Source organism: Equus przewalskii, chromosome 1 (assembly GCF_037783145.1).
Source record: "Equus przewalskii isolate Varuska chromosome 1, EquPr2, whole genome shotgun sequence".
NCBI classification, from domain to species: Eukaryota; Metazoa; Chordata; class Mammalia; order Perissodactyla; family Equidae; genus Equus; species Equus przewalskii.
The window spans coordinates 120,201,925-120,223,951 of NC_091831.1; the positions used below are offsets into that span (position 1 = coordinate 120,201,925).

Sequence of the window (22,027 nt, forward strand, 5' to 3'; positions counted from 1 at the left end):
TTTTGCACAAGGATGTTTCTTAACTTTGGTTCGTGATCTGCTTGATCAGCCCTGACAGCTGCATGGAAGAGGTCCTCCGGATACTTTGCAAAGTTGAAGATTAAAATATTTATACTAATATGAGTGTCTGTGGTAGAAATAAGACCAAAAGAAGAGATGATCCCTTTAAGGCAGAATCTATAAAATAGCACAAAGATAATTGTCCTATGCAAAACAGACTTGGTAAAATAATTTTTATTGCAAGGTTTGTCAGCGTCTTTGTGAGGAAGGGCTAATTATCACCTGCCCTGAGTTTTGAAACCTAAGAGCATGCCTGTCATAGGAGAGTGCAGAGGTGTGCTTAAGTCCCTGCTTGGAAAAGGATCAAAAGGGCGGTTAGTTTTCATCTTCTCATGGGAAGAAAATCTTCGGGGGTGTGTGGTTTTAGCAACCACCGTGGAGATCTGCCAGTAAGAACTGGAGATCTACTACTAAGTTCCAGTTTATAGGAACACCAGCTTAAAACAATAGGTCACAGTTAGTGGTGCCAAATACTTTTTAAACTTATAAGCCCAAATAGAATTGCCATATAGGTAACTTAGATAATTGAGGACGGATGTGTAAAGGCCTGAACTGGTAACATGGATGAGAAAGAAGTAGAACACGCTGTGTGACAGTCATTCTAAGATAAAATGTTTTTGGATTAAATAATGTATACAGGATATTTATTTCTAATTGTCCATAGTAAACAAAGCATTGCTATCAGTGAGGCAGTATAGTGTAGTGTTTTCAGCTCTGGAATTATAACTACCAGGATGTGCATTCTGCCTCTGCACATCTGTAGAATGGCAGTAACAATCTTAAGGGGTAGACTCTTTTTATGTAGTAAACTAAATTATATAATATACTTTGCACTGTACCTGACATATATAAATGATCGATGAAGTTAGCTGCTATTATAATGAATTTGCTTTCAGAGACATTCAGTTATGTGTTCAGTAATCTTTTTGGAATCTTTTTTTTTTAAAGAATAGTTAGAAAATGTCCTAGTCTCTGCCCCTTCTCTCACAGATGGTTTTCTTTTTTCCTTTTTTTTTCCTGCTTTATCTCCCCAAATCCCCCCTGTACACAGTTGTATATCTTAGTTGCAGGTCCTTCTAGTTGTGGGATGTGGGACGCCGCCTCAACGTGGCCTGACGAGCGGTGCCATGTCTGCGCCCAGGATCTGAACCCTGGGCTGCCGCAGGGGAGCGCGCGAACTTAACCACTCGGCCACGGAGCCGGCCCAGATGGTTTTCTTAAAGTTATCTTTTCAAAGAAAGAGATTTCTAGGCTGTTTGTTTTTGATTCTAGGAGGTTTACAGGAAGTCTGAACTTCCTTCTGTTTTAGAATTGGTGATGGGCTGCATCATTACCTCGTGTGGAAAAGAATGGGAAACTTGCATTCTAACTATAAAGTAAAATCTCAAATCAAAAATCTGTATTACGCTCAAGTTTTATTCCCTTGCTTGTTAGGATTACTGGATGCATAGCAAGAAAAACTGATTAGGGATTAGATTTTTTTCTTTTTATAATAAAGTAACTTATAGGGCATCTGTGGTAAATTCAAATATATCATAGTCTAGTCTCCTAGAATTTATGATTTTGTTGATACTCAGAAAGATGGCTCTGATATTATTAAAAATTCCACTCACCTAAGGAAGATGGTTTCATTTATTAAACTGTTTATTAATAATACATACTAGTGATTATACTAGTACATTTTAAGGGTTAATGGGTTGAAATTTAATGAAAGGGTTTTATGCTTAATCCTTGATTAATGAGAATTATATTTCTCACCATTCTTTTAACAAATATTATTGAGTATAAATGTGCAGCAAGGTGTTGTGGGGATACAAAATTAGAGACAGATCCTGGTTTCCATATAATTAACAGTCTATTTAAATATACTCTTTCACAAACACAGTATTGCCTTATGCATCTTCATGGATTCATAGAATACTGCATTTCAATTAATTGACCATTTATCGTATGTAGATTTACAGAATATTAGAGCTGAAAGGACCTTAGAAATCATCTATTCCAGTCTTCTGATTGTATACACAAGGGAACTGAGGCTTCATATTTTAACATATATGTTATATATGTTATAACATGTTATTAAATGGAACAATTTCTATACATTAATATACTTTTTTTCAAGTCACAGTTTAAGTTGCTATGTCTAGCATTTTATTCTCTTGCAGTTTGGTGTTCAGTTCTGAAACACTATCACAGAGTACCTGATAATACATTCTAGAGAGTGAGAGCTAACTTACAGTCTCGGCCTATTTTGTACCAGGGTTTATAATTTTACTAGATATGACAGTACACTCAGACTGCTAAGTAGAGAGCTGTCCTTTTCAAACATGAGGGTTCGTTGATCTTTGTATACTGTGTTTGAAATCAAGGCAGTAGGGCTTGATTATATACTGCATACTTCATAGTGAGGCAAGAGACTCTGGTTAATGGGAAATTATCTGAGCCAAGGGTGGTATAGCTACCAGATGAGATGGAATGCAGGAGAATAGAGTTGAGGATTTACCAGTTTTGACAGAGAAAAAAAAAATTCCAGGAATTTGGAGGTGCATTGTAGGACTAGCTACATACATTTAAATCTGAGACATAGGTGTTTAACAATCAAAGGGGTTCTTGGGAAATTATCACTCAAAGTTCTTGGGAAAAGTTTGTAAATCACAAATATACTATATTTAGAATTGGAAGTTAATTGACCTGGAGGATTCTGAGATAGCTCCACTCTATTTGCTTGATCTCACACAGTACAACCTCCTGGTTCCCCATGAGTGTGTGTGTGGGGGGGTACTATAACTCTGTTTGTACGTGTTGCATTGTCAAAATTATTCATGGCATCCTTTCACTCTTAAAAGTGTCCTGGTTTAGTTGATAAATTATGTGGTTACGTTACCCATAAGTGTAATATCTGCTCTTGGATACTTAATGTGATGAGGCTTATGAAATTTCCTCCTATATTGGGTAAGATTCTTTTCCCTAAGCTGGGAGATTTCTGTTTAGTGGAGTTAGGAGGGCATTAATAAAGATAGCCTAATGGAAATCTGGATGATCTCAAGATTTGAGATGATTTCCAGGCTAGAAAAGAGCCCTGTGTTTTCTGTGCTTGTGTCAGAAAACACAAGATAGGTGGACATTACTTAGCTTGTCTGGGCAAAACTGAATTCTCATTGCTCAAAGATAGTTTTACATTTATGTATCATTTAAAAAAATTTGTCTGCAGTCAGATACACTCAGTCCCGGGGCAAATAAATCTCAGTACATGATTATAAGTGTTTTTCAGTTAGTTTACTTACTTTTTTTTTTTTTTTTTTTTTTTAAAGATTTTATTTTTCCTTTTTCTCCCCAAAGCCCCCCAGTACATAGTTGTATATTCTTTGTTGTGGGTCCTTCTAGTTGTGGCATGTGGGACGCTGCCTCAGCGTGGTTTGATGAGCAGTGCCATGTCCGCGCCCAGGATTCGAACCAACGAAACACTGGGCCGCCTGCAGTGGAGCGCGCGAACTTAACCACTCGGCCACGGGGCCAGCCCCTACTTACTTTTTTAATAGACTTAATTTTTTTAGAGCAGTTTCATGTTCACAGCAAAATTAGGCAGAAAGTACAGAGAGTTCCCATATATGCCCTGCCCTCATCCATGCATACAGTCTCCTCCACTAACACTATCCCTACTTGAGTGGTGTGTTTATTACAGATGGTGAGCCTACACTGACACATCATTATCACCCAAAGTGCATAGTTTACATTAGAGTTCATTCTTGGCATTGTATGTTCTGTGGGTTTTGACAAATGTATAATGCCATGTGTCCGCCATTATCATATCATAGAGAATAGTTTCACTGCCCTAAAAATCCTTAGTGTTCCACCTGGTCCTTCCCTCCCCCTTAGTAAAAAGATCAGTGGTTGCCAGGGACTATCTCCGTAGTTTTTCTTTTTCCAGAATGTCATATAGTTGGAATTGTTCAGTCTGTAACCATTTCAGATTGGCTTTTTCAGTTAGTAACATGCATTTAAGGTTCCTTCATGTCTTTTCATGGCTTGATAGCTCATTTCTTTTTTAGCACTGAATAATATTTCATTGTCTGGAACAATATTTAATTTTATATTTAATTTTAAGAAAGTGTTCTTGATCGTTTGTTTCTAGATAGGCTAACTAAATTCCACAAGTAGGATCCTAATTCTTCTAACAGCAGATTGAATATATGTTAAATGTCATTTAACAGAGGGGGTGGGGAGAAATTGCTTATTGCTTTAAGAATAAGTTGCCCTGTGGCTTCCTTTTTTTCTCCTCCTGTTTAAATGTAAAACTTTCTTCATGTTATTATTGCCCCTTTTGGGTATGCAAGTGAAATTCTTGGAATGAACTATAATTATATAAATTGTTGAGAATTTGAGGAGAAATAGAGATCGCCATGAACAGTGTGTAATAAGTATTCCTTGGACTCTGTTGCTTAATCTCACCATATATATAATTTTGCCATGATCATGTCAGTGGAACAGTTTGCAATTTCAACACGTTGTCAATATGGTCCATAGGAAAAGGAGTCAAATTTGTTCCATTTCATAATTCATTTTTAAAAGTTCAAAATAAGACTCAGCATAGTTCTATTGAATATCCTCAGTTTTTTAAATTAAGAGACCATTGGGCCTAGGGGGGAAGGAAATTTCCCATTCCATGTCATTGTTGAAGTGGAGAACCTCTTGGTCACTTGTCTGTGTGTTACTATCCTTATTTTTCCAAATCCTATCTGCTTAATCTTTACAGAAATATTGGAGAAGACCAGAGGGTAGGAAAAAGAACATAAACATTGCGGTACTTCATGAATTTTTATCACAGTATGAAATAGGAGCTACTTTCCTGTTGGTGTTTTTTTCGCTAGAATCACTTGGTCTGTGGCACATTGGCTTTGTTTTTTTGGTACTCCTGCAGAGCGCAGGGTGAGAGTTAATTTAGCTTTGGTCTTTAGACAAGATTCCATACATTTTCCTTTTTCAAAGTTGAGAAAATTTGGTTGGGATTAAGTGTTAGCTTTTTCCCAAGAAAAAGCGTTTCTCAAGATAATCTTTGGAACCAAATGAGTGCTGTTTTTATGAAAGGTTAAGGGTTTTTTGTAAATAAAGGCTAATAGCATTACATACTCAAGTAAAGCCTAAGGCTGCTTTGGGTGTCTCTGGCATGGATACTAGGCCTTGTATCCGAGTCATTGACAGCAAAAACATGAGAAGACTCTTCTTCTTTTAAAAATCTTCTGAAGCATAATAATAAGTTATTTACCCTTAGTAAAAGTGTTGTGCAGATATAAGAAGGGAGTTCCTATTTTGATGTATTTTAGCCTAGTAAAAGTGCATTGCATTCAGTGGTGAATCATTTGGAAAAAGTGTAATGATGTAGAAAGATCCATTCTCAGTTCCTTTTTCATCCTCCCGGAGTGATCTCATCTCCTCCTATGGCTTCAACTTCTACCTGACCTGGTAATTCCCAAGTGCATATTTCCAGCCTCCACCTCTTCTGAATACCAGATCTATTATTTTTAACTACGTCCGAACATCTCACCAGCATAGCCTATCCTATATGTGCCTTCAAAACCAACTCTCAGCCTGTCTTCCATTATTCTGTTTACAGTATCACTCTCCACTCCCTCGTCAACAATTTCAGTTGATTCTATCTCATAAACATTTCTCACATCCATCACCTTCTCACCATTCCTACAGCTACCCTTAATTAGTACAGACTTATTTTTCATTTAGATTATTGAAGGAGTTTCCTAACTTCTTTTTTTCTGATCCATCCTTCATACTGCCACCAATCAGATCAGTCACCTCATTTGTTCTGTAGAAAGAAGCTCAAGCTGCTTAGCCTGCAGGATGCTTGTCATTCTCCCTAAATTGTGAGGTCTTGAGGCTATATAAGACAGTCTTATTTTTCTGAGTAGCATGAACACTTAACAGGTGCTTGGCAATATAAAAGCATTGAACAAATGTTGAAATTTTTCAGCTTTATGTAGAACTACTCATGCCTGCCACTTCTCAACACTGTGCTCATAACTTGTTTCCTCTTGGCTAGAGCAAGAACATCTCCCCTCTCCTCGAAACTGACAAAGCTAGGCTCAGATTTTATGCATAGGCTTGCTTGCTTTTTTTTTCTTAAAGATTGGCACCTGAGCTAACATCTGTTGCCAATCTTGTTTTTTTATCTCTTCTTCCCTCCAAAGTCCCCCAGTACCTAGTTGCATATTCTAGTTGTAGGTCCTTCTGGTTGTGCTATGTGGGACGCCACCTTTAGCATGGCTTGATGAGCAGGGCCATGTCTGTGCTGAGGATCCAAAGCGGCGAAATCCTGGGCCTCCGAAGCGGAGTGCACCAACTTAACCACTTGGCCATGGGGCTGGCCCCTGTGCATAAGCTTTCTATGCATATATCAGTCCTCTCTCCCTGCAAAATTAGTTCTTATATGTTCCTGTTGCCTTTTATACATTTGTTGTAGAAGTGACCCTTATCAATTACGTTGTATTTTATTTTTCTGTCTCATGTCTTGCAAAGGTGAGTTCTCTTTAGGAGCAAAGTTTATTTTAATTATCCCTGTGCGCCATCTTAAGTAAATAGGCCCTCAATAAATGGTAAATTGAGTTGAAACCATGCTTTCAATTTATGGATTGATAAGTTGAACAAATACAAGATAAAAGTATTATGAAGTCATAATGAGTGACAGTTTTTTAGCAACCATTTTTGATGCATTCTCTCTTTTGATTATGAATCACAGTTTTAGCTGCTAGGAGTCTTTATATGGTTTCAGAAACATCCGTGTGGCTCCTATGTCCTTATTTTCTTTCAATTTGTAAAAGCTGAAACATTTAACAGTTTCAGACTCTCTAAGACGTGAGTTGTCCAAGTGTGGTCTGTGGACCAGCAACACCAGGATCACCTGAGAACTTGTTAGAAATGCACATTCCCAGGCCCCACTTCAGACCTATTGGAATTTGGAATCTCTGGGGATGGGGTCCAGGAGTCTGTCTTAACAGATGATTCTGATGCACAATAAAGTTTTAAGAATTGCTGCTCTAGGATTCTGCCATCTAAGAAAAGTTTTGCCTTTGATTAATAATAAAGTTTCCAGTGTGGTTTCCACTGTAAGCTTGGAAATAATTCATCTGCTGGGAAGACTGGGACTGTAGTATCCAGTGTTCTGGGATGTACTTCAAAGATTGAATGTCCCTATATGCAAAGTATTTGACTCTGGTTTCTGGGGATGGCTGTTTCAAAGGAGGTGAGGGAGGGGGCTTCCTACCATGTGTCAGTTAAAATGTCTTCTAGATTATATCCGGACTATATAGGCTTGGACTACTTGTGTTCATTGTCATTCTCATGGGATATGTGATGATGAAAGAATGAGCTGAACTGTGTTATCTTTACCGTTTAAATCCTGAGTGTTGGTATGTTTTCAGGGACAAAAAGTGAGCTTGTTATCAAAAGTTATACTGAATCTATAAACAAGTGAATTTCGCAGAAAAAGTAATTAGTGGAGGTTAGCTTTTGAGAATGGCTTTTGAGAATGGTTTATTTAACTGGAGTATTCAACCTTTTTAGCATGTTGTTTTCATTTTTCCTTTAATAAATCCTAACCAGAGGGTCAGCTGAGGCATAATCTTAAAATGCTCTGTAACTGTCTCCCCCCCCCCCCCAAAATTGTTTCTGGCTTCAAAGTTCCATTTGGGTATATTGGCCCATAGCTATTTTTGGCAGTCTCTTGGGATAAGAGAGCTTTTATGATCATTTGCTTAAATATGTAAGGGTTTCACTGTTTGGAAACTAAACCTTTCCTTAAGAATGCTCTTTGAGGTATGGCTGGTTTGTATGCATTTGTCTGTTTCCTTTGGATGAGACATTGGTGGTTTTTAATGGTTATCCAAACTAGCTTTTTTCCTTTGTGTACCAGCAGCTTGAGTACTGTTAGTGGAGTTAGGAAGTAGATTTTCTAAAGTTTCCTAAAAAGACTAGCTTGACAGCAGTTGGTGGCTACTGCATTTTTTCCCTTGGACACATCCTTACTTTTTAAAAACTAAGGTTATGGACATTTTGACATCACGGTCAAAATAAGATGGTATAAATACTCTCTCTGCTCAAGACTAAATTAAAATGCCTGTTTGCTTCCTGGGGTGAGGAAGAAATGTTGTTAGTTTCCAGGAGTGTCTTTAATAATAATGACGCTGTTTACCTGGGGACTATAAAAGCATAGACTAAGTGGCTAGGATTTTCTGATAATAACATACAAGCAGAGCTTTCAATTTGTTAGAGCTCATTCGAGGATATTCATGGTCATAGGCGAGGGTTGCTGAGCCCCTGGAGCATGTTAGATGTGTGTGAAGAAATGCAAGAGGGGGTCAGTTCTGACCTGATTGTTCTCTTTGTTATTAAAATTTTCTAGTCCCTTACTATTTCTTAGATCTGGTGTCAAGTTCTATTTTTTTTTTTTTAAACATTTACATGATTTTTTTTTTTTTAAAGATTTTATTTTTTCCTTTTTCTCCCCAAAGCCCCCGGTACATAGTTGTATATTCTTCGTTGTGGGTCCTTCTAGTTGTGGCATGTGGGACGCTGCCTCAGCGTGGTTTGATGAGCAGTGCCATGTCGGCGCCCAGGATTTGAACCAACGAAACACTGGGCCGCCTGCAGCGGAGCGCACGAACTCAACCACTCAGCCAAGGGGCCAGCCCCTCAAGTTCTATTTTTATAAGACACTTTTAACCAGAATTTATTCTAATTTTTTAAATTAATCACTGGCAACCTCACCTTATTTAATATCACTTTCTATTTGAAACCTTGAAATTCTTTGGGTCAGTAGTTTTCAATGCTTTTTTCTTTTGTGAAATTGAAAAATTCAGAAATAGCACAGTGGACAACCCCGCTCCCCCACTGGTGAGTCTTTGAGCCCAGCCCCCTCGCTTTCTCTCTCACTGCTTTTGAGTACCTCAGCAGAACACCCAGGACTGGTTTAGGTCATTCTTTAAGTTACAGAGAGAATGCTTGCGTAAAACGGCCATCTTATATTATTAAAATTGTAGGTGTACAGGTTACAGAGTAATTTTACATACATTGTTTATGTGAACTTTGCCATTACCTTATAAAGAAGGTAGGAATTATTATCCCCATTTTTCAGATGAGGAGACTGAGGTTGGAGAAGTTGAGGAATCCAATCCAGATGTTGTAAACCATGGTTCATTTCCCTGTAAAATGAGCTCTCAGCTTAAAGGAGAGACCCTTATCTGTCCGCTCATCCAATAGCAGTACAGTTGAGACTTCAGATGTCTAACTTGGGCTCTGGGACACCCGTGTATTATATGCAAAATTTTGTTTGCGTGTATTTTCTGGGAAGAGAGAAGCCCATGGCTTTTTACCATATTTAAAACCTTTTTTTTCCCGGTCACTGACCTTTAGACCCATGGGTCTAGGTAGATAGATCATGGTTGGTTAGCCTGTCAATGGGAATTGACAAGAGGACCGAATAGAAATCCTTGTTGAAAATCAGTCATATCACATGCTTATCCTTTATTTGTCCTAAAGTAACTTAACATTTGCGTAGAGTTTTAGTTTACAGAACTCTTCCACCTATATTACCCTGTGAAGTAGGTGGCATCATTCCCATTTGAAGAAACTGCTCAGTTTTAAGAGAATTTAAAGTGGAGGTACTGACTCAAAAGCTGACACTCTTTCTTAGACTGAAATGAAGCTAATCGGACATGATCCGAAATCCTGTAACTATTATTTTATATTTTGTGAATTTCAGTTTGCCTATCCAGTATTTTCCCATATATCATTGCTAAGCAGCTTGATTTGTAATTGGTAGGTTTATTCTTTACTTTTTTTGAAAAGGGAGAATCTTGTACTGCCTCTTTTAATTTTCATTACTCTTGGGCTTTCCACATTGTTCATAATATCTCAGATTTAATGACTTATAACTGTAATAATATTTGCTAATTCCATGGGTGCACACTGCTCCTGTCACTCTCCCCAGTCTGATTTGCTCTAAGGATAGGAAGGAATGAAGAATTCTTTCTTTTTCATTGTCTTCTGCAATTAATATTTCCGTTATGGTTCTCATTTTATTTTAAAGGTTAAGGTTGATAATTTTCTTAGTCCTATTTGTAGTCTTCTCTTTCCCACTTAAGCTTCTCTAGTAACAAACTATAGAAAGGTTAAGGTTGATTGTTTGTTGTTTCTTAAAGAAGTTGGATTCTAAGTCAGATCTCATTTTGGATGTTAAGTGTCTGCTTCCCAGCCTGTCGTGGAGCAGTGCTGAAGGCTACTGCACAGGGCCTATTCACATTGTTTCTGTGGAGACACACAATAATAGCTAACACTGAGTGCTTACTGTGTGCCAGGCACTGTTTTAAACGGTTATTTCATGTAATCCTCACAATAACCCTAGGAGGTTGCCACTATTATTAGCCCTGTTTTACAGATTAGGGAGAAGCTCAGAGGTTAGATCACTTGCCTAAGGTCATACAGTTAGTGACAGCACCTCCAGGCAATCTGATTTTAGTTTGCTGCTTTTAATCAAACCACATAGACTGCTTTGAACTAGGTTTCCCTCTTTCTCCAAGGCAGAAGGCTGGCTGAAATATGCCGAGCAGATTCCTTTAACCATTTGCATGGTAGAATTTCAGAATAAAGTGTGGGCTCTGGCTTAGAAGCTAGTGATGGGTCTGATCTTAATTTCCAAGCCTTTGTCTGGTCTACCTCATAGAGGTAGCTGTGAAAGGAACAGGTTTGAATTTGGAAAATGCTTTGTAATTAATGTCATTTCTAGCTACAGATTGGACTAATCGATGAGATCAGACCCGTATACCTCCTTCCTGCTGCAGAGAATGAGGTTACCCCATTTCCATCTACTCCCAGGGCCTCAGGCATGCCTTCCCTTTGGTGGGTATACACAGAATGAGTGCATATGGACTTATGATCTGCCTTTAGTGTCAAGGAATAGTGATAAATTGTTTGTTTGTTTCTTTCTTTGTTTTGGTGAGGAAGATTGGCCTTGAGCTAACATCTGTTGCCAATCTTCCTCTTTTTGCTTGAAGAAGATTTTTGCTGAGCTAACTTCAGTGCCAGTCTTCCTCTATTTTGTACGTGGGATGCTGTCTCAGCATGCCTTGATGAGCCGTGTGTAGGTCTGTGCCCAGGATCCGAACCCATGTACCATGGGCCGCCAAAGCGGAGCACGTGAACTTAACCACTGTGCCACCGGGCTGGTCCCGTGATAAGTGATCTCTTTCTTAAATTAAAGGTAAGGATAGGTAGGCTGTATAGTAGGCTGGGTATACAGCCTTTTAGCAGTTTAGGGTCATTTAGACAGATTTGAAATACTGTGCCTAAAACCACAGTTAGATATCATTTTGTCTTGCTTCTTTTTGAGCTACATGATATGAGAGAGAGAGAGAGAGAGCGTGCACGCGAGAGAGAATGTGTGTGTGTGTGAGAGAGAGAGAGGTGGGGGGGAAGAGAGAAATGCTGTTGTGTCCTTAGCTTTCATTTCCTCTTTATTATGAGGCATGAAGGAGAGAACAGCATGAGCCACCCACAGGGAATTATTAGTAGAGAGGGGCTTGACAGGAACAGCTGTTTAAAAAAATTAAAAATAAAAGGTGTCAAAAGCAGGCTAGATTTAAAGACTTGGCCTTGGCTGTAGTCATCTGAGAGAGAGGGAGAAGTTAGTCTTACTACCTGTCGTTGATTGCCCTGGAGGTAAAGAAAATTTCTGCTGTAAAAATTATTGAAGGTCCCTCCTGTATGGGGCTAGGCTAGCTTTTTTGCTTCCTTAGGACATAATGTAAAAGCAGTTTCCTTGGGATTGGGCTCAACTTGCTCTTCTGTGTTCCCTTTTTCTTCTCACCCTCTGCTGCGTATCTACACATCCAGTTTTTCCTGCCAGAGAGCTCCTCCTTTTCTCCGGCTGCTAGCCCCAGCTGTCGTCTTCGCCTCCCATCCCCCATCCCCAGTTATGCAATTTTACATTATGCTTTTCCCAGTTTTACTGTCTCCATTTTTTTTAAATACTCTGCTTGCCACCCTCAACCATCTCCAGCTTCTAGTCATTCCCTCTTCCGAAGTCAGTGACCACTGTTCAGGTCCCCTTTTTATTATTGTTGAACTGAATATACTGATAGTAGTACTTTCTCAAACCTGTCTGAGATCTGAGCTCAGTTACATATTACATTGGTTGGAGATGATGGTGGAGAAGGGACAGGAGATTGTTTTTCTGAAATTTAGGCTTTTTCCAAAATGTTGGATGAGCTTTGACCTGGAGATCAAACAGGTGCTTCTGCCGGCCTAACTTTAGACAGTTGTGTGATCTCATGTTGAGGGCACATATTTGTTTTAAAGCCCTTGGTAATGAAAGACAGGCAGTGAGTCAGGCTCTGAGCTGCCTGCCTCCTGCTGCTGTGAGTTCGTTCTTCTCTTCTCCTGAATTGGAGCTAATTTTGGATGGATAATGAGGTAGATGGTTGCTAATAATTTTCCCTTGCTGATTATGATTTCACAGTACTGTATAGAGAGGTTTTTTCTTTTTCCCCTTTTTCCTACTGGTAGGAGGAGAAATAGATCTGTTTTCATGATTTTTGATGAGAGTTCAACTATCAAAGAATCCCCTACTTGGTTTGTGTAGAGGCAGTATGGTTAATTAGAAAGAACCGTAGTCTAAGAGCTGAAGACCTGAGTTCTGATCCCAGTTCCACTCAGAATTAGCTGCCTAAGTGATCTTGGGCAAGTCATGAACCTGCCTCTGCACCTGCCCTATGAACCTTGTGAAATTATGGGAAGGAAATGAGATGTGATGTGTGTGGAAGCACTTTGTAAACTCTTAGATATTATAAAAATTTCAGTTGCTGCCCTTTATTTATTTGGCCACTGACCACACCACCAGAGAAACGCATCTAATGTTTTTAAACTCCTTTCTTCTATGAACCCAGCCTTCTCAAGAGCAGGCTGATGACATCATCAGAACTAGGGGGAAGTCTTGCTTTGGAACTCTTTTGTTTTCTCATTCTTTTCCTCGTGCCTCCCCGCCAATACACACACACACACACACACACACACACACACAGTTGCATTAGAAACTCTGATCCTGTGCTCCTCTATCTCCATTCTTTAATAGGGTTATAATTTTAAGGAGTTAGTCATCATAGTGTGCTGTGCTTTCCAATGGAGAGGTCGGTCCTGGCATTCTTGTAGCTAGAAAGTAATTAATAAAATTTAGGTGGTGGCAAAAAATATCTTTAACTTTTAAATACAAAACACTTTTCTGGCCTAGTAAGTAAGGCACATTGACTGCAGTAGTGGAAGGTGTTAGGAGATCATGCTTTGTCTTTGGACCCACCGGTATTCCAGGCTAGATTCTTTCACTATTAGCTTATGACTGTGGGCAAAGTACTTAACTTTTTTAGGGCTTTAGTTTTCACATCTTTGAGGGGATTGTAATAACACCTATCTTATAAGGCTGTTGTGAGGATCAAATGCCATAATATAGAAAGTACTTAGCGCATTGTCTAACACGTGACATATACTTAGAAAATGTTACCTGTTGATATCCATGTCTAATAATAATAAATAATAATGATAGTCTTCAGAGAGAGCACAGGTAGATGACTCTGGTCACTGTTTTAAGGGATTTTTAATCTTGTTTTTAGATAACTTTGTTTAAATATACATCATATAATTTGCTAATTGAAAGAACATTTTTCACTTGGTCCCATTTTCCTGTGTGAAGGTAGAAAAACTAAATCAGATCAGCATTCCTTCTTCCATACAAGTCAGTCTTGTGCAGGGGTAGCAGCCTCACGTTGAGTGACTTGCTAGGTTCTGTGCAGTGGGAATTATGTTCAGGCTGTTGGTTCTCAGCTGCCTTTGCATTGTGTGGTATTGGGGTTTGAGATTGGATGGATTGGATGATACACTGGAATTGGATGGTTCTTGGTGGTTCTGGGCATACTTGCAGGCATTCCTTTTACATTAGCGTGGTCAATAGATTGATAAACAGGCTTAAATCTAAGCCTGCTTACAAGTGCAATTCAGAAGAAGGGAAAAAATATAAAACAAATCCACTAACAGATTTCTAGAGCATAATCAAGTACATAATTGTAGCATTTGAGAGGACATAAACTCCGCCAGTTCACAGAGAATGTGAGAATAAGAGCATTTGTGATTTCCACTTAATGATCAAGAATATGATAAAAACAGAGTAATACTCTTTACTGCTCTTGAGGGATTTACTGATAACCACTTTTCTCTGTTGATTGGACCAGTAGTAAAATGAATGAAACCAGCTTCCTTTACGTCTCCCTCTGTATTCGTTGGCATTGACTTTGACAGGTGGGCAGGTGGCAGTTTGTGGGACTAAGGCATGGCTCCTTGGGATACCACTCTATCTGCAAGGGAGCTCAGCTCTTCATGCAGGGGCTTGGTATCTCCTTTCTAGAATTCTAAAACTTCCCTGGCATCTGAGAATGACATCTTTTTGGTTTCTTGGGGTCTCTGTTAGATAGTTCCTTACAAGGAACTGACACTGGATCTGAAGAGTTAGTTTCGACTGGCATTTTCAAGGCAGAACATTTAGTCTAAGGCTGTTAATTATTGCATTCCTGTCCTCCATAGTTTCTGAATGTTTTATGAATTGAAAGTCTAGTCTGAATTTGGAGGTCTTGACCTCTACTTGAGTAAGTGTAGTACCCACCTTTAGAGTTCTGAGGTCCATGGGATGGAGTTTCATCTCCAAAGGCAAATACTGCTATGGATATAAACAGAAAATTTTCCACTTAGCAGCCTCCATTTTCAGCCAACCCCATTACATCCTCTGCATCTGGACTGTAGTAAAACTGTTCCATTTAATTCATACTTTCCCTCTGGAATGTTCTCAGTCTGATATTGGTAGATCCTGGCCCCGCTCTGTGCTCACTGCGAAGGGGCTGGCCTAGTCCCAAGAGAAATTGCCCAGCCATTCACAGTACCGTCTTTTAGCTTCTTGCCCTTATACCTTAGGACACTGCCTGAATTGGTAGAAGTGCTGAATGAACCTTGGGTGCAGTAAATGGGTGAGAGAGAGTATGCTTGCATTGTGATTTTGTTTCCTATGGGCCCCACTTCAAGTTCTTCACATAAGCCTGGATTTTTTTTTTTTTTAAACTCTTTTCCGCCATTGCTACCTTGTCTTATGGAAGTGTAACCTCAAGCAAATTATGAACAAGTGGAAGTAGGCATCAACTTTAATTCCTGGGCAGTGCCTGGCAATGTTGTTGAGGCCTGGCTTTCACCATGGAGTTTAATTTAATTCATCATTATACATTTCTCATTCTTTTTGAGCTGGCCTCTAGGAGCCAGGCAGCTAAGTTGTATAGAGAGAGCCTATCAAGTACCTTGGTTATTTTTAAGACTCCCTTTTCAGGAGATTTTTCTAGTTGTATGGACTTACGGGATTATGAATTTCATAGTCTCTCCATTCACTGGCAATGAATTAGGTTGCTGTTACTGTTGGTTCCGCTCCTGAGCTGACCCCCATAATAATTCTCACTCTAAAGTACAGACTGTCTTGTTCTCCTGTGCCTAAGGGTCTGCGTTCAGTTAGAGGCTGCCTAATCACAGTCAACTGTTTGTTTGCTCTAGGCCCAGGGAAGAATAGGGTGTGCAGAAAGTCTGACCTGAACTCAGGATAGAATCCTCCATGAGGGAGAGATTGGCTACCCCGTGAGTTGAAATCTGGACTCTGACTCCCCAGAGAAGGTGTCAGTAGGTCAGTTAATATTCTTGTTGAGGCCCACAGAAGACGCTGCATCTCTAACAAAGCGTTCTTCCATCCAAAAGAGAGATCCTGACTTGGCATATAAACCCACTGCCACTTCTGGTTATTTTTCATCACTTGCCTGAGTTTGACAAGGTAATGGTTTGTGCTCTAAGGAAAGAGATTCTTCCCCGAGACCTGAGGCTTTCTCATTTCTACCAGCTGGGCCCATTGCTAAAACGCTTTCCAGTGGGCTTGCTTCTGCCTGGCCAGCACCTGGGCTGCCCCAGCTTGTAATTGGCCTGCCTTTGCTTCATAAGCTTCCCAGGGTGGTTCTTCTTCTAAAAGCTTGTATGAAATGCTGTTTACTGTCTCTTTATAGTTTAAAAATGAATCCTTTTTGTTCTTTGCAACTCATTTGCTTTTTTCTTTTCTTTTCTTTAAATTACTATTAACACCTGTTGATTCTTTTTTTTTTCTGAATGGCCTGTCACTGCATTCCTGCTCCCCCTCCCTCTAGCTGGGTTTGTCAAGTCGCCCATGTCAGAAACTAAGCTCACTGGGGACGCCTTTGAGCTGTACTGTGACGTGGTCGGGAGCCCCACGCCAGAGATCCAGTGGTGGTACGCAGAAGTCAACCGGGCAGAGTCTTTCAGACAGCTGTGGGACGGTGCTCGGAAGCGCCGTGTCACCGTAAACACCGCCTACGGGTCAAACGGCGTGAGTGTGCTGAGAATAACCCGGCTCACCTTGGAGGACTCTGGGACTTACGAGTGCAGGGCCAGCAACGACCCCAAGAGGAATGACTTGAGGCAAAACCCCTCCATAACATGGATTCGAGCCCAGGCCACCATAAGCGTCCTTCAGAGTGAGTCCAGCACCCTACAGTAGTAGTACTGTAGTCATTAGAGGTGGCCCGATGACCCTTCCCGTCTGCTTCCTTTCCCTCCTCCCCAGTATGACCACTCACCCTACCCCATGTCTTTGTTTTTTCAGACCCACGACCCTTCTGGTTGTAGTGTATGAAAACATCTGTGGCAACTTTTTTTTTTCTTCTTTGCCGTCCTCTCTACCTCCCTTATCCCCCAACCCTTCTCTGTGTCTTTCTCCTCAGGAACAAAGAACTTGGGGAAATACGTGACTGTCCAAAATCCATCTGCATTGGGAAGAGGTGGGGAGGGAGAACTGGGGAGGCTAAAAAACAAAAAACCACTTAAAACTCACAAAACCAGGCAGTGAAGCCAGGGTGGTGTTGAATTGTTTCTTTCCCTCCCCTTTAATTTTGTAGTAGGTTTCCTGCTATCCTTTTGCTGATTTATTCTCTGGTGCCTTTCTATTTTTGTTTCTCTCCCCAATCTAACTACTTTTTATTTCTTCTGTTTATCTGTTTGAAGCTCTCTGAGTAGCTGCCTTCCCCTCTATGGTTTTAAGTTTGTGTCTGCCCAGCCTCTTCCCTTGCTGTGACGTGGTGTCATCCTGTTCTGTGATGGGAATGTTGCCATGGGTGTGGTGTGATGGTGTGTTTTGGTTGTTGGGTGGCATGTAAGCCTGGATATCTCCATAGTTCCAGCTTTTTCTTTTCTAAAACAGTGGCATGTGCTTCTCTGACAACAGCCCTCCACTGCAGCAGTACACTCTCCACGGGTCCTACCCATCTAGTCTCCTGTTCTCTTTAAAGCAGCAGCCTGAGATTTCCTCCATGTGTCTTGCTCTTAGGAGCCAGGTGATACTAAGCTGCAAAATATTTTTTTAAAACTCATTATGCTGTTTTGAAGTCAGAGTTGCATCTGATTCCTGTTCACCAGACAGTTTGACTCTGATGACTGACTGCTGGCACAGTGCTCCTCACCCTAGAGGCTGGCAACCCCAGGAATAGTTTGGAAGCCATTCACACTCGCCTCTTCTTGTATGTTGAGAAGAGAGGAAACTAAATTCCAGCCTTGTTCCTCTGAGATGTAAGGATGAGCTGAGCAGCTGGCTCAGAATCCTTTCCTTTGTAGCAGGTACAAGTAAGATATCAGACGCAGGAGCTTTGTGGCCACCTCTCTTCCTTGAAAGTGTCTTGCTATAAGTATGGTGGGAAGGACAAGGAAGGAGAAGCCACCACAGAGCCAGTGCTCCTGGCCAGGAAGAGTGCTAGCCCCACATCTCACCTGATTATAATTGAGGGAGCATTCTCTATTTAATAGAAAGATCCTGGGTTTTTCACTTTCTCTTCAAGGACTCAGTAAGAGACCTATAGCCAGTTCTGGCTTAAAGAACTGATTGATTTAGAGTAAGTAAAAATAAAAATAGTCAAATATATTTATGAGGAATTTGGTAATAACAGAAGGTACTATAACATGGGCCCTGAATCTATATACTTATATGGAAAATAGCGAAGTAATGGTCTGTTCTTTATAGTAACTCAGAAGATGCCTATGAAGAAAAGAGGCCTTAGAGGGGAGAGAGGAGAGGCTGCTGCAGTTGGCACTGTTGAATCAGAGGACCTGCTTCTGGAAAGGGGAAAAGAAAACCTTGTCTATGTGAAAATGGGGAACATTAACCCAGCGATTTTTCTTTTAACAATTTTTTCCCTTGCACGCCTCCTCCTCCTTCTCCCCTTCTCCTTTCCTTATAAAAGCAGAATTACCCAGTGGCCACAAAGGTCTGCGGAAATTTGTAGGCATGGACTGGGCTGGGCGTTTGGCACTTGTACTTCCAGGAGCCTGACTCAAGTAGACTCATAGTTAAAATGTCATGCCTTGGGGCTAGAAGATGAGGTTTTGGGGTACTTACCTACCAATCTCAGAGTACGTAGCATTCCCCCAGTTTACTTGGAAATAAGCTTCCTAACTTAGGGGTGTCTGCATGTGGTTGAACAAACCCTGGCTAGTTCACTCTCTCCCCAGACTTCCCTGTTAGTCAGTTAAACCCTAGTTAACTTTTAGAGAGCCAGGCTGCTGCCTTTTTTTTTTCAGACGCTCTGAATTCCACTGTAATTGGATTGTTTTATGATCTCAGCATCCCCAAGGACATTTGCCTCCAGGGGGAGGTTGAACTCTTATATCTAAGAATGACCTCCTGGCAGTACTTCCCCCCCCCCCAAAGCTCCTTGAATAACAAGTCAGGAAGAGAAATGTGCCCAGTTTTATGCCTCTGGCCATAGCATGTTCTCCTACATTAGGGTAAGGATCTCCTACCCAATGCTTCTAAATAGAGTCAGTGGCAGCTAAAAATTTTTGAGCTTCTCCTAAATGTTCATTTCTCTTGGACTTTCATGGGCAGTGCTCAGCCACAGAAATAAAAGTCCCACCTTTATCCTGGTGCAGAATACAGATGTGGCACCGTGGCCAAGGAGGTCTAGCACTGGTTTCCATACATGGCAGTGATAAGAGGGAGGTTACCCCACCCCACAACCCTCCTATAGTGCAGAATCATATTTAAACCTATTTAAATTATCCACTTGCTCCCAGCTGTCTCCTGGATCATTAACACTTAAGGGAAAAAGTCCTTTCCTTTGCCTTTCAAGAGTTCTTGGCAGAAAGTCTACCAGGTTGCTTTCATCAGCCTCTTAATCTCCCTGAGCTGCAGTGGTCATTTGCTTCGCCACAGGTAAGAGTAGCCTTTACTTTGGCCTCCTTGTATTTAAGTAACTGGAAGCTCTTGGCCTCATCATTCTCAGAGTTCACCCTTTCTCAGTGCAGTCTGAGAGGAAGAACCAGAAGGAGAGTCCCAAATGGGACAGAAAATGAAATTGGATAATAAAAATTCAGTAAAAACCTAAAAGTGTGTTTGGGTTTTAATGTTGCCTTTATATTTTTTAATTTCTGTGGAGTACTGGTTCTCTCTTTTTCTCTTTTGATTTTGCTTGATTTTGATTTTTCTTGGAATTGTGATGCTTTCTGCTGATGGTGTGTGTGCGCCTTCCATTGCAGGGTTTGCAGCCGTTCTACTCGACTTAAGGCCCAGGGATTTGGCTTCTGTCCACTGTGTTTTGGAAACCATGGGACACCACTGCGCTAACGTGTTTACATGCATCTGCTTCTGTCTTAGTGGCTGCTATGCCTCCATTATCTGTACATAGAGACCCTGTTTGATGTTACCGATAAGGACCAGTGCTGAATGGAAGAAGATAACCACTATCCTTTTGCCAGAGTTGGAAAATAGTGAGAACCAATTTAATTGAGCAAACTTGAGGATTTGCTTTATTTATCACAAGTTTCTTTGATGATATGAGCTTTACAATCAAATGTAACATTGATCGGGAGGTCCCTGGGCATTACATTTTTTAGTTGTCCCATGACTTCTCCGTCCTCTGCCTCCTCCCTGCACAATGAACATTGCTTAGTTCTGGTGGAGGGAGGGAGTTCTGTCCTCAAGAATTAAGTCAGCGCTATACTGCATAAAATGGTGGTAGGGAGCTGCCACAGAGCTGCGGACAGGAAGTAGCCAGGTGCAGGGAAATGGGAAGTCAGTCAAGCATTTCTGAGAAAGAACTGGGGAAAAAAAGCAAATACCTGTAATTGTGGATGGGAAAAGATGGCTAGATTAGACTTCACAGAAAAATGTTTGACCAAAATAGAAAAAGAACTAAGCCTGGGCAAAGATTAAAGATAATAATAACAATAAAAATAACAGCAAAAGACAGCAAACAGAAACATCTTGACTTTAATATAGTGATGGAATTCAAAGTGCTTTAAGGATGAACCTTCCAGGAATGATGTAGTGTGTCTTAAAAAAATTTCTGCTCAATGTGTTATAATATTTGACTCAAATATATTATTTTGTAAATACCTAACTAATGATCCCAGGTTATCTAAGCCCAGGATAGAACCAGAAAATTTAAGTATCTAACTTGCCCTAAGGTGGAAGGTGTGTGGGGAATGTTTTGGGGGTGGGGGGGGGCAGGGATAGAGAATTTAGTCAAATATGTTTTCCAGGCCCAGCATTGTCACTAATAATAATTATGGCCTTGCACAAGTCATTTTAACCTTTCTAGCTCTTAAAGAGTGGGATTCAGTGAACTTTAAGGGCCTTTTGGCTCTAAAATTTTAGGAGCCCATGATACCAACACATATTGCATTCTAGTTATAATTGTATTATCTCAGAATGGAATGTGTTTTAAAGTGCAGTTCTGAAAAAAACTCTTATTTGGGGAATAACTATGGGCTGTAGAGAAGAACTGACAGTTCCTTAAGAATTTGGAAAATGCAATAGATTTTCAACATGAAATTTGCTTTTGGGCTCTACACTGTCTTTTTCTGCATAATTAATGGCCATGGCTGGTTTGCTGTGGGTTTGTCAGATTTAAATGTGGGAAAAGCCATACATGCATTATCTAATTATAGCTATTACTGTTCCGAGTCCTAGTGACTCCATAGGGAGTTTATTAGTTATATAAATGATACTGCCTTTGTCTTCAGAACTGCAAGGTGGAGCCTGGTTTTCTAATTGAAGCTGAATTGGTTGGTGCTTCTTATATCATAAAACAGTGGTATTCAGAAGCGTAAGTGGATTGTTGCCAGTACAAGCACCCGTAATACTCCCATTCTTTTCACGTCTAGGCCTACTGGTCATCAGGCTGTTGTCTGCGCTAGTGGTCATTTGCTTATAATCATTGTTTTTCCTTTCTTGACTTCCTCCAAAGTGGTAGAGTGAAATTCCTCATGTGGTCCTGTCTGCCCTCCCTCTTATTCTAGTCTCCCCATCCTACCCCATCCAACTCTCAGGCCAGGGCTGCAGAAAATGGAAGGCAATGGCTCCCTATCATTGTGCACTCTTATTACAGAGCCGAGGATTGTCACCAGTGAAGAGGTTATTATTCGGGAAACCTCTGCTCTCCCTGTCACCCTGCAGTGTAACCTCACCTCCAGCTCTCACACCCTTACCTACAGCTACTGGACAAAGAATGGAGTAGAACTGACTGCCACTCGTAAGAATGCCAGCAACATGGAATACAGGTGAGAGAGCTTAGCAGCTCCTGGTAAGATGGGATGGGGAGGGTGGCTGAACTTCCATGACGTTCATAATCCATAATTATGCTATGTGGGAGAGACATGAGATGTATATGGTCCTCCTCTGCAGAGTCTAATCTAGTATATCTGGGGTAAGGCCCAGGAATCTTTAAAAAAGATTCCTAAATGATTCTAATGAGCAGCCAGGTTTGGGAGCCATAGATGTTCCCATCACTGTGGTAATAGTTAAACTGAGGGCATAGAGAGTGATTTGCTCAGT

General features: G+C 40.5%; 1 protein-coding gene across 5 annotated transcripts in view; it reads left to right on the forward strand.

Annotated features, from left to right (window-relative positions):
- NPTN (neuroplastin) overlaps nt 1–22,027 on the forward strand; it is a 65,819-nt gene that overhangs the window by 16,839 nt on the left and 26,953 nt on the right. For all 5 annotated transcript variants that reach the window (XR_011540497.1, XR_011540493.1, XR_011540496.1 and 2 more), the window contains exons 2-3: nt 16,332–16,679; nt 21,582–21,753. Coding sequence is in view for 2 of the 5 variants with exons in the window: in XM_070621747.1 (XP_070477848.1) it covers nt 16,332–16,679; nt 21,582–21,753 (520 nt within the window). In the remaining 3 variants the exon portion in view is untranslated. The remainder of the gene's footprint in view (nt 1–16,331; nt 16,680–21,581; nt 21,754–22,027) is intronic.